General features: G+C 55.1%; 4 protein-coding genes across 4 annotated transcripts; 1 reads left to right on the top strand and 3 right to left on the bottom strand.

Annotated features, from left to right (window-relative positions):
- Window positions 1-20: 20 nt before the first annotated feature.
- G647_04077 (uncharacterized protein) lies at window positions 21-2,309 on the bottom strand (the record flags this gene model as incomplete). The annotated part of the gene is made up of 1 exon (XM_008728422.1): window positions 21-2,309. One exon carries the CDS (start codon window positions 2,307-2,309, stop codon window positions 21-23), a length of 2,289 nt encoding a protein of 762 aa, XP_008726644.1.
- Window positions 2,310-3,236: 927 nt separating this feature from the next.
- Window positions 3,237-5,880, bottom strand: G647_04076 (uncharacterized protein; the record flags this gene model as incomplete). Its single annotated transcript, XM_008728421.1, has 3 exons — window positions 3,237-5,657; window positions 5,713-5,787; window positions 5,839-5,880. The coding sequence occupies 3 exons, from the start codon at window positions 5,878-5,880 to the stop codon at window positions 3,237-3,239; spliced, it is 2,538 nt and encodes an 845-aa protein (XP_008726643.1).
- A 3,950-nt stretch (window positions 5,881-9,830) lies between these two features.
- Window positions 9,831-11,503, bottom strand: G647_04075 (uncharacterized protein; the record flags this gene model as incomplete). Its single annotated transcript, XM_008728420.1, has 3 exons — window positions 9,831-10,207; window positions 10,260-11,045; window positions 11,101-11,503. The coding sequence occupies 3 exons, from the start codon at window positions 11,501-11,503 to the stop codon at window positions 9,831-9,833; spliced, it is 1,566 nt and encodes a 521-aa protein (XP_008726642.1).
- A 2,204-nt stretch (window positions 11,504-13,707) lies between these two features.
- G647_04074 (uncharacterized protein) lies at window positions 13,708-17,187 on the top strand (the record flags this gene model as incomplete). Its single annotated transcript, XM_008728419.1, has 1 exon — window positions 13,708-17,187. The coding sequence occupies one exon, from the start codon at window positions 13,708-13,710 to the stop codon at window positions 17,185-17,187; it is 3,480 nt and encodes a 1,159-aa protein (XP_008726641.1).
- Between the last annotated feature and the right edge of the window lie 289 nt (window positions 17,188-17,476).

The following is a 17,476-nucleotide window of genomic DNA, read 5'->3' as shown; positions in this document are numbered from 1 at the left end:
ATCCGTTCAGCCCAGAAACACTAGGGTACGCAATTAGCATAAGCAAATGTGCCTAGATCGCCTCGTCGCGAAGAGTCGAGAGGAAGCTTACCATGCCAATCCCAATCACTCATGACCCCGAAGCAGTGCAGTTGGCCTTTCACGGTGTAGTGCAAGTGTCCTGCTCTCGTCACTGGGTCTATGCCCTTCTTGAAGGCGGCACTGTCCGGGAAATCCAGGTGTTCCGCGCACGGTGATGCATCCGAGCCAGCACATTTTGTTTCCTGTAGGCCAGGCTCCAGGGCACTGGTGTCGGGCGTCTGGCCAGCCTTGAGAGGACTGCGTTCTCCTATTGAGGGTGAATTGTAGTGGGACCTCGAACGCAGTCCATGGCGTATTTCATACTCATCCCGCCGACGCCAGACCTCGCTAGTGATCTCTTTGCACCGGTCGACAATCCCAGTAATCATGCATTTGGACATGAGACTCCAGCGCTCGCGCACCCAGTCTCGATCATCGTCCTCGGTAGCCTCGCATCCAGCTAACATCAGAGGGAAAGTCTGCACGATTGTGGTGCGGGACGAAAGTGGAATTGTAGCGAGAAAGACTAGGCTTTTCGATGCCAGCTCCCAGAGCGAATGTGCCCACGGAAGCTCAGGTACAGCTTGTCGCAGAAGAAGAAGGGACGCCCATCGGTACGCTTCAGCCGTCTGGATCGAATCCGCGAGACTGGTGTTGAGTCCCACCGGCCCCTGCGAGGTTATCAGTGGGACCCATCCCTCTATCGCCATTCTCAACTCGATGGCTTTGGATACGATGGCTGGAGAATTGCGCCTCTCGGTCCGCTTTCGAACGCGTCCAACAAGTTCTGCTAAGCGGCCGATCAGCGGGAATAGTGTGATTGCGCAGCCCATGAGTGGGTCAAGCTGTTGTTTGCTTGGGATGGAGCTGCTTAGCATACTGCAAGCTGCCATGAACTCGCTATCGTGAGAGCTTTGGGGATCGGTGCATGTCAGACGCGCGATGACATCCATATATAGGCAAGTGTTGGCAAAGAAGCTCAAACGACTCAGTTCGGTGGGTCGCAGCTCTGATATCCGCTCCTTGTAGCTGGCTTGCCGAATCAATATTCTCGCGGCATTGGTATGGTCGATGACGGTTGACGACTTCTCACGATCCCAGGATGCGGCGAGCGCCAGCGCCAACCTTGTGGCGACAATTGTCTCCACCTGCATGTTGCCGTCGCCACTCAACGATCTCATGCTGTGCTCAAAATGCTGTAATCCTGGGAGCCGGAACTGGGGCTGGAGCTTGCACATGTGTAGACAAGCCATTGCGGCAAGTGCATGGTAGAGTGCAGGACAGTGGGTAGCGAGTGGCCAGACCAAAGTCCGCCATGGGTTCCTGGTCTGGTCTTCTTTTATAGAGAGAATACCGCATGTTCGGTTTTCAAACAACTGCTGGATCGTTTCTCGGGTCACAGACCCAGCCTGTGTCTCCTGGGTGGACACAACGCCTTCGGACGGCGCCACGAGCGATATAAGAGCTGTCTCGTTGCCGAGCTCGGGCTCGTGCTGCTCCAGAGCCATGAGACCAGTGCCTGGCTCCCATGCTACTTCGGTGCCTCGAAACAGATCTTCAAGCCCATACATATTCCAGTCGCTGTCGTCGAACCCTAGGCTTTCGCTATTGCCCTGCAGTGCGGAAATGCTGAATGGTGACGATTGGTATGGACTCCTGTCCGTCCCTAGTGTCGAGAGAAGACGACCGGCCTCAATCAGAGGTGGCAAACTCAGTGGCTGTTGAGCTTTTGGAAATGGGACTCTGCATTCGCCGCCGATATTGTGACCATCGCCATCGCCATCGCCATCTGGGATCGATTCTCTCCGCTCGACAACAGTAGTCTCGTTGAATGACCGCTGCGTATCTGCAGTGTCATCAGGAGAAGACCTGACAATTTTTCTAGACCCCCGTTCGGATCGCTCGTGTGATGGTGCTGAACAGACGTAATGCGAAGTCGAAGTACCGCTCTCCAGGGGTTCAAGGCCGAGTTGGTCCTCAGCTGGTAGTATGTGGACCTTTGGCAGTCGAGGTAGGCCATTATCTTTGCTCGGACCGACTGACTTCCACCTGAGATACTTCGGATAGCCACCGCAGGGGACCCCACGGCGGCTGCATTGCTGACATGTTGGCTTCGACTCATCGCATTTCATGCGTCTGGCCTTGCAGGTGACACAGCCATTGCGACTTTTTGGCTGCTTGCGCCTGGAGACTTCCTCACTGCTCTGGGTCACGGTGCGTGGAGCGAGAGGCAGCAGTGGTTGTGACATGTGGTCGGTGCGGCAAGATGGGCATCCTGGAACAGCTCGAAATTACAATGGTTGAAGTCTAATGCCGTCAGCAGGAAGAACCAATTTGCGGGGTGTATAATACTGTAACCGAATATATTACTTATCAGCCAGGTACCTGTATCACGGGGGTGATAAGCCGGTTCCTAGTTAGTCCCTGGCGGGCCGTGCAAGGGAGGGACTACCCAAGACGAGGGCATAACACCACATTCAACGCTTTAAGCCAAGACTTTGGTCGAGATCAAGAATTGAGAATTAGAATCATTGAGGTGCCGCTGAAGACAGAATTGTCTGAGCATCTCAGCATGGCTGACTGGATGGTCACGTGGATTGGATGGTGGGGCGGGGGACGGCCACCAATCAAAAGTCCCGACCGTCGTTTTGCAACTCGGGAAACTGCCGCCGTGAACGACCTAGTGCAATACATCGCTGAGACAGACCGAGACTGAACAGAGACAGTTGCTAAATGCGAGGTAGGCATAGGCAGGGACTGATACACAGCTCGGATCTTCAACTGGCACAAGTCCCTCAACACGTCCGTCCATACCCAGGACGACGATTAGACCGTAAGTCTGGGGCGGAAGTTCCAAGACGATGAAGCTCCAACATCATGATACTCGAGATCCGATCTTCAGTCAAAGGACATGGTCAAGGCGGCCGCAAATGACTCCTCCCTACGTCCATGTCGCGTCGCCGCAATCCGAATCGCACCCTGCCGATGCGGGACATCTTCTCCAGCACCACGGTCTCCATGCGCAGCACCGTCTCTCGCCAGAGACATTGATTCGTCCAGTCGTACGAGCACAGCACGGCGCGTTGCATGCCGCCCTCGGAGCCGCAGAGGAGGGCGATCGTAGGGGGCCGGGTTGCGCGGAAGGTGGTTACTGTCCTGATTTTGACTGATTAGTCTCATGCATGACGAAGCTGGACGAGCAGGTCATACATAGTATTTGTATCAACGAGTGTGAACAGCCTCAGCTTGGCTCCTGATCGCGAAACCATCACCTCGGGCTCGCTTTCGTTCGCAAGCAGTGGATCCGTCCCTTCGCACTCGTCGGCCAGAAATTCGGTATTAACTCGGTGGTGGGACATGTTACTCGCGTAGGGGGCCCACGAAAGACGTTCCGAGGGGAACCCAAAGATCTTCATCTCGATCTTCCGCAGGGACATGTGTCCTTCGAAGCCGAAGAGCCACGGCTGCGTGTTCCAGACTTTCCCGCCGTAGATATGCAGGATGAGCATTGGCGAGAGGAGGACGGTGAGAAGTGCAACGACGAGGAGCAACGCTCCAATGCCCGTTGTGGAGGAACTGCCAGCCGCGAGCGAGAGAGTCAACACGCCGGTGAAGAACCACGCCGGCGTGCCTCGCACGAAGTACCGAGCCAGGGTCCGGGACCAGGTTTCACGGGTCGTAATGGCGACGCGGCGGAATCGATCCCAGTGGATGGTCGCGGCGTGGGCGCCGTCTAGTATGACAGTGTCATCGTGGCCGATCCCCGCGACTTGGCACGTGGGCTCAATGTCCCACAGTTTGGCGCCCCAGTAGTCGTTCATGTTGGCCCAGTAGTGTCTCTGACGGTTGTCTTGAGGGCCATTCAAGTCCCGGTGGGAGGTAGCATCGAGCCGAGTGTCGTTGAGCTCCTCAACAGGAAGGAGGCATATCATTCGCTCCAGCAGCTGATCGCTGTCGTTCGCGAGGGAAAGCCGTGCGAACGCTTGAAAAGCAGAGTCGGTAGGGTCAACTTTGGGCCGCTGTCTCAGCAATCCCATCAGGGCGTACGAGAGGTCGCCGTCGAGATACTTGGTCGTTCCCTTCTCGACGCGGGTTTTGAGACATTCAAGCGCCATGATGACGAGCTCGAGCCGACTCAACGTCAGAGTACCCTCGTAATTGTCGATCAGCTGCCTCGCGACTTCACCGTCGTCCCACACTTGCGCGGGGAACTCCATCTTCGAGATCTCAAGCGGCGCATTTATATCGCCTCCGCGTGTGTAGACCTGGATCCTTTCTCCTACCGGGCCGAGCAGAACTTCTGGCCATGTCCACATCCTGGTGCCCCATTCTTTGAGAAGGTCAAGCGTGGTGACTCCGTGGGGAAGATGGTTCCGCCCCGAACGGCCTACGACCACGACGATCTTCGCAGCTCCGCGGGTCACATCGCTGATTCGGTACACGTCATCCTGCAGTTCGTCCTTGTCAGTGGACATGCAGCATTGGTCTGTCCAATATGCCGCGACCCCGGCGTTGCGGGCTGCCTGATAGGCTATCGCGTGCAGTGCCTCTGCATCGGCGGCGGCGTAGCGGCATGCATCACAGGCACAGCTAGAGGATCCAGTTCCTTGAATGTCCCTCCTCGCGTCACGACACCGCCGTTCAAATTGTTTCTCAGCAGTGTAAGAGACAAAGATGTAGGTTGGCTCGACACCGCCGCCGTGGGCGTCCATCCACGTCTGCGGATCAACGAGTCCTCTGGGATTGTCGTCTGTTTGCGCATCCAAAAAACAGAGCAGTCGAGGTCTGAGGCATCGATCAGACAGTCTGAAGTCCTTGGTTGAGCTTATGAAATGGGAATTCAGCTTCTCGCCCAGATTCTCACGGAAATTGCGCGCCGTAACTGGATAAGACCAGTATCGGTAAGGCACAGGATCGTAATTGCCGTGGTTGCGGACCTGACCCTCTATATCGGTTGGGTAGCTCATGAGGAGGAGCAGGCCGAAGCAGGCAGGGAGCCACCGTACACCAACATGAACCCATTGTTCTTGCTTCCACGCGCGAATGCCGGAGGGGGACGTTCTGTGAACTGCATAATCCAACGAGTATGGTCGGTTTGGATCAGGCATATGAGAATATGGCCAATAGGCCAGGCGGATTATCCACGGGCTGACGTTTTCGATATACGTTCTCCGCCAAGTGGTGTCGTTGTCAGTGTCGTAGAGCTCACTGATAGTTTGGACAAATAATTTCTCTACTCTTCCATCAAGCGGGTCAAGATAGCGGTCGTCATTCAAGCCGGCGTGCTTCCGTCGAAATACATCGCGGTGCTTCCAAACGTCGATCGGTTTGCCACTTACCGGTTTGTAGTAATGTCCCGGAAGTTGATAAGAATGCGGAATACCCCAGCCAAACCACGCCCGCTCGTGAAAGAATTTCGGATCGACCCAGTGAAAGGCGGACTTGATGCGCAATTTGCTGGCGGCCCGGTTGAGAAAGGTATCGGCGTCATAAATATAAGGATTGTCGTTGGCCGCATCTTGGACCTCGTAATGGTTTGAGGTCGGTTTCAAAGGAGTGTCAGGAGCATTGTGTGCGGACAGGCCGTCATTGAATGACTGTAGATCTTTAATGGCTTGCCGCAGCACTCCAGCCACAACAAGGAATACTCACCACATTGTTAGTGGAAGCTGCAACACTGGGAGCATAATGATCGGATGATGCACGAGAGTGGGCTGTAGCATCATACTGTTATGGTCAGCTTCGCCAGTCAGGCAGATGATGGGAAGGAGCACCTACATTAAGTGGCGGCGGTGCCAGGTCGTTAAAAGAAGGCAGCATATAACCTGTATCGTGGGCGGACAGAGGCTCGTATGGCGACCCTTGCTGGCGTCCTCCAGCAGTTGGTCTCCGCGGTATCCTGCCATAGCTTTGCCGGACTCGCGCAGGCTCTAGTGGTTGAGCGTAGTAGTGGGGGCTGTACTCGGTCGACTCATCTGTTCCCCTTCTCTGTCCATGGGGCCTGTGCGAAGCAAGAGGGTAGCTTGAGAATCTCAGCCTTCCACCCCTCTGCGGGCGCTGGTGAATGTTCTACCTTTCCTCATTACTTCCACCATTCCGCCAGCCTTGTTCCTGGCTTCCCTGTCATGCCTTGCCTCAGTTGAAGTGTCAATTAGTCCTATTAGAAATGTTGCTTACCATATCGATGGTAGGTTCAGTTCATGTCCATTTTGGACAAATGGGTGGAGGGGGATTAGAACCGAGAGGAGAAAAGGAAAGCCTAAAAGAGAGGAAGAGGCATCACAGGCTCAAGCGAAGTATATCAGGCTACGCGCAAGTTGACGCTGAGCGCATTTGTGCCCACTACCAAGTCTCGCTAATTGCCTGAGGTGCATGAGAAACCGTAAAGCTGGAAAAGATATCAAGACAAGCAACGACCTAGACGCAGTATTCGGAAAGGAGAGGGTATGTGATTGGCTCCAGTCTCGCGTAAAGGTTGCTGGCCCCGGGCGCAGGGCCGACACTTCGTGTTCACGGCTGAATCACAAAATACATGATTTCTGGGTGGTTGAGCTCGAGTCAAAAGTGAGAGTCCTGATCCAGCACGAGTCATACCCTAACCAGGACCCGTCCGAGACCACCTATTAGAAGCATGTCCCCAGGAGAACCGGGTCTTGCACTCTGGATTCTCTCATAGATCTTGGTGATGGTTGGGTTTGTAGGCTCGTGGTCCAGATGGGGCTGGAATGCTGGATACGAGGAGGCGTCGGCAAGTCTTCGTGATGGACAAACCACATCATGGGAAGATTTCTCAGCCTCGTAAAGACGGCGAATACCAAGCTCTGCGGCCCCAGGATCCTTTTTGAGTTTATGAGGTCGGCTGACGTCTCGAATCACAAGCCGTAGATGATAAGATGCGCAGAAGGGAGAGTTCGAACCTGTCGCAGTTGAAGCGATGGGAAAGTCAAATGACACACAGCTGTTCAAATGACTGTCTTGGCGCACTAGCCTCGATTCGGCGAGTCCAACAGGCGGCTTGTACCAGGTAGAGACTCAATATGCCTTTTGTTTGTCCTGCGCTTGACCTCACTCCTTGCTACAACAGGATGGAGAGATATAAGGGCTGCACTCAGAAAGTTGGGTCGAAGGATACAAGTCTACCTGCATGTTCTTCCACCGTCTACCGCGGTATATTCCGGTGTTTTTGCCCAGGGGAGTGGGCCCGCGCGTTATTCCTTCCTTTTCAATGAACTTCACCCTCGGCGCGTTCCAGACTGCAAGAGTGAGCTGCGATCTGTACAGTTCTGCAGTGTGTCTGAATGTGTGTCTGAATGTGTGTCTGAATGTGTGTGGTTGCCGAGCCGTCCTCGGGGAATTGAGATTGAGGCTAGGATAGCTTCGGTCGCGGGCGGACTCGTGTCATCAGGACGGTGTTCAAACAGCGTTTACCAGCCTAGCTAGGGGCGCTGTGCCATGCGGCAGTGAGAGACACACCACACCCCCTGTGAGGGATGAGAAGATCCAAGCTACTCTCCAAAGCATTGGAAGTACGGTGCGGACATGTTGGAGGCGATAGCTGAAGTACGCCTGAGCGCATGCTCCAGTTTTCACATTTCAGGCCTACTTCCGGAGGCAACGTTACACTCACATTGTTGTTACCAGGACGTATGCTGAGAAATCCGACGTGAACGCTGTAGTCGCGTGTTAACCCGTGGTTTTCAAATTCCTGAAGCTGACGACAATCGGTACGTGCTTCGACACTGATGGCGCATCAAGAATGGCTGGCACCCGGCACGGCAATCGACAGCACAATCGGGTTCCTGAGGGTGGGAAGCTGAAAGCCGTTTCTCCAAGTGGCATTGTACAGATATGCTGACCACCGCCGAAGAGCCCGGACGGAGGGAAGGGTAAGGTAACGAAGGTAAATGCTATGTACGGCAAGATATCGCGTAGGAAGCTACACAGTACCTGATTTCCAGTAACTAGACAGCCCTGTCACCTGGAAAAGGCAGCGTCTTTCTGAGACCTCTAATTGATCTGTCAAAGATAAGGTCGTACCATTACTCAAGAGTATAATCAGCATGCCCATCTGGGGGGTGGAGATCCACTGGTAACGCGCAATGAGATGAGACTGCGCTCTCCCCGTTTCCTCCCCGTGTTCTTCCTTCGATCTCACGAGACCTGACGCGACACATGCGTCTCCTTGACCGAGGCCTTGAATGTTGAGACTCTGTAGACTGTGGCCCTCGTTACCTGAGCCGGGGTCTTCCCCAATGAAGATCCCTGTGCAAGGCTCGAGCGAGCGACTCAGCGGATCTCGCGCCGGATCGGCCTAGACCTGTTGGATGACACACTATCCCTGTCACCATCCGGGCAGGCAAGCGGCCGAGTGCCATCAGTCGACGTACATAGTGTTTGGTAACACGGGACAGTGGTGTCGGAGGTTTCGACAGGAACGGACTTTCACATTCACTTCTGAATGTGGCTGGCGTCTCAGGCTGGGGATCGCCCTAAGCATGCACCAGACGACGGGGTTGCAGGGATTGCAACCCAAGCGAGCCGCTGCCTTGTTGACCTTGACCGAGACAGCTCGCAGTCTCTGTAGTGGCAAATACCCGGTAGCGGGCTGTAAATAGTAGTTGGTTGAAGGGGCTCGTAATATTTGCCCCAAACAGTCATGCATGGCCCTGGCATCGGCCCAGCACACTCTCCTGTCAGGCCTATGGTCCTTCGGCGGGTAGCGAGCAGTATCGCCGACTGGTTAGTGGCAGGAGAACTCCCACGTACGAGGACTCCAGCGCGCGTGTCCTCAGCCACTCAGCGCTGGACTCACTGTGTCACAGCCGAGGCATCTTGTCTCGCAAACACCGTCGACCACACCCGCTCCGATCGTAGGTTTTCGAGAAGCCATACTGGATGTGATGGCGGAGCCGATGGTTTCTGGGCGAGCATCGTGATTCCCGTTATGATGCAATCAAAGCCTGCAGGCACCCCGCCAAGTGTATAGTCTTGACAACTGATGCAGTCGTCTGGGGACTGGTTCCACAGAGAAACTGGACTGAACGGCTGCCGCCGGCGCCGATCCGATGTCCCTCGGTGATATATTCGTGAGCCCCCAGGGTGGGGAGTTCGAAAGGATCCAAATGGCGGGGCTTCTCCAGCTCTACTCAGTAGGCTGGGACAACGAAGCTGCCCCGGTGGACGAAGGATCGTGTCTGTTCGCGGGGTAAGAGGCTAGGAGATTGCGTTCTGATCCGGCCCGGTGGCTGTGCGAGCAAGACGAAGAAAGATCGCAGGTGGTGAGAAAGTATTCCGTAGCTTCAAAGTCTGTCCCAGGGACATGCATCTGTCGGTCGTACGCCGCTTCCAGCCACTGTGGGGATTGTATAAAAGCTGACATTACCGATTGGTCAATGGAATATGCGACGTTGTGATGAGATAGTGCACAGCAATCTCAGTCCGGCCGCAAAACAGATCCGGATCCGAACGTGGCATCCTTGGGGGGTGGTGACCATGCGGACGACTAGCGGAATAGCATCGTGTCATGCATCCAAAGAACCCTTCAGATTAACAATGGCGAGAAACAGAGGCGTGGAACAGGCAAACCCGGGCGGGGCGTGAAACCAAGTCCTGTGTGTGTTGAGAGGCCGAGAGCTGATGCTTCACGTGCAATGGATATTGCCTCTATACGAGTATGTGGACTTTCTATAAGGGTCTCTCCTCGACAGTCTGGAAAATAACCCTGGCGATAACCTTGCCCACGGTTTGCCCTCCTTCTCAGCTCGTCACAGCTAATAGGTGTAATAAAATCCCTCGAGACCCTCGATGGGCTTGCCGCCAGCCCTAGCCCGCTTGTTTGCACGCCAGAACTTGAAATCCATGGCCAAGGTGATGAGGATGATCAGAGCACTAGACAGCATGCAGGTGAGGATACCTGGATGGTAGCCCGGTGCGTCTTGGGAGCGGAAGACCGTGCCTCCGATGATGCCTCCAATACCTCCGAAACCGACCAGGGTTGCTGAGCAGAGCGCTCTCTTCCACTGGCCTCGGATGTTGTTGGCCTGCCACGTCAAGACCGCGGGCACATTCGCGTTACAGGCGGAAACGGCGACGAAGACGCCGAAGTAGCGGACACCAACGTTGTCCAGGTAGCCGAGAAGAGGAAGCCCTATGAAAGTGTCAGTATTGAAGCAAGACAGTATCGCTCCCAGAGAACCTACCGATCAGGAGTAGGACTCCGTTCATCAGGACAAAGGGAGATCGGAGGTGCCATCTATCTCCCAAGACTGCAACGCCGTACATGAGGATGGCGGCCAGCACGTAGGGCGGTGCAATGAGACACTGAGAAGCCGCCACACCGAAACCCATGCCCTCGTTGAGAATCTGAGGCAGGAAATAGGCAATTGCGTAGGTGTTGGTGGTTGTCAGACCGAACAAGGACGCAAAACCCCAGACTTTCAGATCAAGGCCGCCCTTGAGGTACTTCCAGATGTTGAACTCCTCCGGAATGGCGTCGTGTCGGTCTTTCTCAATGCGGGCAACCACAAAGTCAACCTCCTTCTGGTTCAAAAACTTCAGTCCGAACGTCTGGGTAGCCTTTTCCGGAAAGTCCACAATGAAGATATAGCCACCAAGACCGACAACGATAGTGAGGACGCCTTGGAGGATGAAGATCCATCGCCAACCGGCAATGCCAGGAAGAATGCCTGGTTCGAGATCCGGGTTTGCCTCTGTAGGGCCGTAGTGCTGTCCCCACCACCTTGGTCCAGATCCCTTGTTTTTCAGTTGGGAGAAGCCATAAGCGAGGATGCCAGCGAATGCAGATGCCATCGATCCGATCAGGTAGAAGACCGCGTTTCGCTTCTGCAAGTCGTAGCGAGGGTACCAGCAAGAGAGCAGGTAAGCACAGCCCGGGAAAAAGCCTGCCTCGAAAACACCCAGAATCAGTCGAATGGCGATCATGTCGGTCCATGTCTTGATGAAGCCGCCGCACATCATGGTAACACCTTTCTCTCAGTTAGCGGAGAAGCTCTGACGACGGGGATCACAGGTGAGGCCTACCCCACAGTACGGTGATGGTCGGCAGAAATTTGCGAGGACCAAGTTTGCGGAGGACGACCGTCGCTGGAGGTTGTAGCAAGACGTAGGTAATGAAGAAGAGGAGGACAATAATGGAGTACCGATCTCCGATAAGAACGAGATCGACAGCCATGCCGGCAATGACGGCGATACCGGTATTGGTTCGATCCATTAGGGACACACAGTACATGAAGCCCAAGGTGAGCACCAGCCGCCTGTCAATGCGGTGGATGATCTTCTTCTGCTCCTCCGGCGTGAATGCGTCAATGGCAGCATTGTTGGCCTTGTCAGATTCAGATGTAAGGTGGGTGTCGGCACGCTCAAGCTCGCTGATGTCAGTGTTCTTCTCCAGAGGCGATCCCTGTGCTGGGACAACGGCCGCCATATTGACGGTCGATGAACGAGATGGATAAGGATGGGTGAAGGAGCGGGAAAGGGGGAGATTGAAGGAGAAGATTGTGAGAGAGGGAAAGCGTTCGACGGGATATCGCCTGATCCTATATGCGTGCTACAGTTAATCAACGTGGAGTCAAGCGAAGAACATGGCGCGTGGTTGACAAGACACTAAAAGCTGTCCGCAAGCCCAAAGCAGCGATAGAGCGCAGTCCAGGGCTCGAGAACGGGCTCGAGAATGCAATGTGAGATCAACCAAGAGCAGGGGTGATCCATACTGCGCGAAGGTGAACACCTGCCCAGCGATACGCTAGAAACGGAGCCGACCATGCGGACCCATGGACTTGGAAAGGTACCAACCAGAAGAGTGCCGAAGAGTTGAAATAACCCCAGGTTTGAGCGCCTCCGGTGGAGTCCGGGGTACTTTGCCCGAAGCACAATAGAACGTGCTTTAGTGGATGTCATCGGCCGGCCCAGCCAGAGTGAACAGTGAATTCCGCTGCACAAAGTAATGAATGTGGTTGTTGTGGATTGTTGAAAAGGCCGTTTGGTTGACAGTCGTTACGCGAGCAGCCTTTGACGGAAAAGGACACGAGCGCGGGCACCAAAGACCGCCAAAGCACTCGCAAGCTTCGAGCATGAACAAGAGATCGATGCTTGAGTTGCAGCGTGCACCTCCCAAACCCGGTCAGGGCGCCTGGCGAGCGCCAAAGTCTTGGTGACAGCTTGGAAACCCACCCCCGAGGAGAAGATTGGAGCCAGTGCTGTAAACTTCGCCCGCTGCGGTTGCTCAACCAAGTGCATTCCCTTGCAGCTTCTTCGGCAGAGGAGTCCCCGTTGTATTCGGAAGCGAAGGTTTTGCTATCTTCCCACCCTCTCCGGGGGAACAAGGCTCACTCTGTCGATCGAAGATAACAAGGGAACGTGGTGGCAACATGGGCGCTACTGCAAGAGGAGTTATGCAAGCGTGGACTGCTGATGGTGCATCATTAGCTTTTCTTGGCTTCCCTGTTTCCTCGTAATCCTGAGGCTGGGACGTTCTCGGTTGGGCCTCGAGAGCCGTTGTTGCAATCCACAAATTTGGTGGCAAGCGGGGCCCCCGACCATGTTGATCTTTTGCTAGTGCTTGTGGGGGGCTCAAAGTAGCCAAGAGGTCGATTCGGTCGAAATCGGTCATTGACCCGTGCCTCCAGTACGAGGTACTGGTATCGCCACTAACCAGTAGAGAGTGTGCGGGGTAGCGAGCATAACCGCGGGCCGAATCTCTTGGGAGCTCAGTCACCGAGGTGTCCTCGGCAGGTTTCGAACATTCATGGTGACTGGGAGATTGCGGCGTGGTTGAGAATGGCGGCCGATGGTCACCGAGCCTGGCAATCTGGCAGCATACGGGGATTGCTTGGGGAACATCTGAGCCTGCACGTGTGCCGAAGCGATGCCCGATTAGCAAATGTTGCATATGCCATCTCAGGCAGTTTGTCGAGAATTATTCGGGATGACCTGGCCGTGGAATGGGTGTCAAGCAGCTGGGCGAAATGTCGAGGTCTCCAAAGTCGAATTAAAGTACAGATCTGGAGGGCGAAGGTCGGCTTTAATATTGACAACACGAGCGTACCACAGTAGACGATTAATCAACCTCCCTCTCGTTACGCTTGCTAAGAGCCGTTCTAACCGAAGAAGTGGCAGGCCGAACGAAAGCCGACAACCGCAGAGCCGTAGTTTGGTAATACACTGGTGCTGTAGGTGGAAGGCTGCAAATTTGAGCCAATCATGCGTCTGGAAGGCAATCAATGGCAGCCTTGCGCGCAGCCTTGTGTCTCAGCCTCGCCGTCACATTCAGCCTCGTCGAGCTGAGCTAGTCCTAATCAGGTTTGTTTACTTTCTCGCTGCATTTGGCTTAGCAACCACTTCTACCATCGATTGCGCAACAGAGTTTGTGAGCTACACGTTGCCGTTGCGGAAGCCCATTGTCGTCTGAGCGGGGCGCAGTCGGACATTCTCTAACATTGCCATTCTCTATCACTTGTTTTGGTGCAAGCCCAGGTTCATCCAACGCATTCAGACACGGACTTTCACTTCGCAGTCAGAACACACCCTCTCCTTCGGTCGACGCGCAGCCCGATGCTTCTCTCGCATCAAGCAATGCGCGACACACCCACTTGAAGAGATAAGCGACATACATTTTGGAGCGCGTTGGCTATGGCGGCACCCCTGCTACCCACGAAATTCCCTTGCTGGTGTCGCGCAGTGTATTCATGGGGCGGTGAGACAGACCGAGATCTGGGATTTGTCGAAGGCGATCTGATAGAATGTCTCAACGCCGGGGATGGCTCGTGGTGGATGGGAAGGCTGCACAGAGACAAGAGAATGATGGGCCTCTTCCCCTCGAATTTTGTCGCTGTTCTCGGGGATGATTTCGTCCCTATGCGCCGTTCCGTCAGTCCCATGCCCGACCTACAGAAAAGCGACAGTACGAGCAAGAACCATTCAGCCCAACTACAAGAAAAGAAGGAAAAGGCAAAATCGAGGAGACCTTTCAGTGGGTATAAGCATGCCAAAGGCCCTACAGCCACCACAACAGAATTGCCCAAGCAGGCCGCCGAGTATGACCCACGAAATCCTCCGTCGACAGTGTTATGGCAGCAAAGGCCCGCATCCAGAGCTCCCTCGAGGTCTCCGTCACCCATGCCGCATCATGAAATCGGCTCTTCTCCTCCACCACCTCCTCCACCACATCGCATCATTGGTGGCCGGGCTGCGTCGCCTGCGCCACAGCCTTTCGACATGAATGACCGCTATCAAACGTTTTCGCGCACTCCATCCCCAGCACCGCCGTCCGACAGCGGACACACTCCGCCCATGATCCGAAATGCCATGGACGATGTGATATCCTCTCTTGACGATATGACTCTTGTCCGTCACGATTCAATCCAGAAGGAACCTCACCAGGAATTCAATCCGTGGTCGCCAGAAGCTTTTGATGACTTCCGTCGTCCCGAAGACCGTCCAGGCCCAAGACCGCTCACCAGCCTTGGACTCGGTGCCGGAGGAAGCTCCTTTTCAGAAGCAAGGATCAACTACAGTAGTCGTCATAACAGCCCCGACCGCTTCCAGGACGGCGAGCCTCGCCTGGAGAACTATGTGCAAAGGATGGAGAGCCGACTTCGTCGTATGCAGCAAGCGCGAGAAGCCCAAGGATCAGATCCAGTGGACAGTGATCCGCCAGAACCTCCTCCCAAAAACTCCCCATGGACATCAAGACCGAACTCATCAATGGCAGCTCGACGGCTGTCGGCTCGAAAGAGAAAATCTGCTCTAGACTTTGGGGAAGGGGGCCTTTCGAGGGCAATGACGCAGAAGACGAATTCGACCAATTCAAGCAACGGCACAAACTTTTCACGCAACACCGCGATAACGAGTCAGAGCATCATGAGTGGCTATTCCGCGGGTGCATTCAGTGCGACAAGTGCGGGCAGCTTGGCCAGAAAACGAATGGGCAGCATTCGAGACCGCATGACCCGGCCGATGACGAGCTCAGGGATGAGACATGAGCAATGGTCAGAGCCAGATATCAGGCCGAAGACTCCAACCAGTGGCGCCTCCTTCCACCCAAGCCACGACTCGAGGCAAGGGGCAAAGTCCGCGATTGGCTGGGAAGACGCAAACCGTGGTCCGACAGGCGGACTGGGAGGATTTACCACGCCGAAGGCCAAAAAACAAGGCTTCTTCAAGAAACTCATTGACACTGCAAAGACCGGCGCCGCGAGTGCCAGGAGTACCATTTCAGCAAGCCAGGCTGGCAGCACTCCGGGGTCGCCTACGAAGCTGACAGGCATAGCTGGCGGTACGGCTTTCAACGCGCCCGTCGCCAGCTCGAAATCCAACAGCTCCTTCGGGAGAGATGCTGCGAGGGAGATGGGCTTGCTGAGCGGTGCCTCAGCAGACTATATTCTCACCCGCCGTGATATAAACCGATCCAACACTCCTGGACCCTCTGAACGACAGGAACGAGCAGATCGGTGCCATATGCTCGACCAGCCTGTCATATGTCCTGTGGAGGAACTGTACGAGAACTTACAAGGCGACGAAGATGCAGATGGTCGACCTGTTTATGAGCCATTCCAGCTCAGCAATCCCAGTTTCAGCCAGGTCGACAAGGCAGCGCGCTTCATCACGAGCGTACCCAGCAGCATCACAGCGGCGACCCTCGCGACAGGCTTCATATGCAGGCCCTACCGAAGTGGCGTTCAGCGCCTCCGTGCCATCTTCATCTGGTGCGCTGAGAGGATAAGCTGGGAAGATGACCACGATTTCGACAGTTACCAGTACAATCAACCAGTCGATACCCGCAAAGTGATCCATACCAAGAGAGGGAGTAGTCAAGAAGTCGCAACATTGGTGCTTGAAATGTGCACCGCCATCGGGATTCACGCGGAGATAGTGCAGGGATATTTGAAGACACCAGGTGAAGACCTCGACTTGGACGCAATCTCTCGACCGAACCATTTCTGGAACGCTCTCCTGGTTGACAATGAATGGCGCATGATGGATGCAAGTCTTGCCAGCCCGACAAACCCCAAGCGATCACTGTATTCTAGCGTCAGCACCAGCATCGCAGAGGCATGGTACTTCCTCACTCGACCCAGTGAGTTGTGTTGGACGCATGTGCCCATTGACGACTCCCAGCAACACATGATCCCCAACATCAGCCCGGACGTTCTCCTCGCCTTGCCTGGCACATGTGCCCCTTTCTTCCGACTCGGCTTATCGATGCATGCCTACGACACGAGTATAGTCCGCATGGAGGGACTCGAAATGTGCACATTTAGTGTCAACGTGCCCGCTGACGTGGAAGTCGTGGCGGAAGTCGAAGCGCGACGATACCTCCGCGACCAAGACGGTGACGTCTACGAGGATGCTGAGAACGTCACCAAGAAACGCGCTCTCACACAGGCCAGTTGGTACAGAACCGTGCCAAACACCGAGATTTCGCAGAAACGATATGTGGTCAAGGCCGTGTTGCCGGGTGATGAGGGCGTCGCAACACTCAAAGTCTACGCAGGCAAAAAGGGGCTCATGCTCAGTTCGCGCGACATCGTCCACCCACTTGCACTGGCACTGCCGCTTTACCACAGCGGGGAGAACCCGAACTATGAGTTTGTCATGAGGCACCCGACTCCCCACGCGACTCGGCAGGACTTGTACGTCGTGCAACCGCAGTGCTACCGGCTAGGCGCGGGAGAGACATATGTCTTTTGTGTGAGACAGCATGCCGCCTCCGTGGCGTCCACACCCGCGACGGATACCAATGGCTTCGATGTCAGGCCCGTCAGTCCCAATCCGATGATGCGGCCAGCCAGCGCAATGAGCATGACGTCTTCCGCGGCAGGTTCGAATCCCAGCGACCCTTCGTCCGTCAGCAACGCCGCAGCCGTTGTGAAGGTTAAGGACAAACCGGCCAAACTGGCGATACAGTCTCCCGGTGGCAAAATCATTCGGCTGAATCGTAAGCACGAAGGCTTACCGCAGGCTAGCGGGCTGAAGGAGGTGGATGGCGAGGTGCTGGGCAGTGTGTGGGAGACGATAGTGAAGGTTGGGGAGAAGGGGATTTGGCGCGGCCTGGTACTCGCCGATCGGAGTGCGAGATGGTGTGTTTGGGGGGAGTGGGAGTGTGTTTAATGTGCTGCACACTGCATGGATACACGGCTTGCGAGGAGTTCTCTGGCCTGCGATTTCGAGCTTTGAGGATCTGGGGGCGTTGCGTAACGTAAAAGTTCTGAAAGGTCTGGAATAAGCGATTTGGCTAGGGATGTTGCTATGTTACGATGAAGAGATTGGGACGTTCACTACAGTATCTGGCAGAGAGAGAGATGGCGCAGAGGGTCAAGGCATGTGTTGGCATATCTGCGTCGTTTGGGTTCCGTGGCTTGATGTTCCGGGCCTTTCATGTCTTATGGCTCGGTCGGGT

The sequence above is a fragment of the Cladophialophora carrionii genome (assembly GCF_000365165.1).
Source record: "Cladophialophora carrionii CBS 160.54 unplaced genomic scaffold supercont1.3, whole genome shotgun sequence".
In the NCBI taxonomy this organism is placed as follows: Eukaryota; Fungi; Ascomycota; class Eurotiomycetes; order Chaetothyriales; family Herpotrichiellaceae; genus Cladophialophora; species Cladophialophora carrionii.
This window is presented reverse-complemented; position numbering and strand designations above follow the sequence as displayed.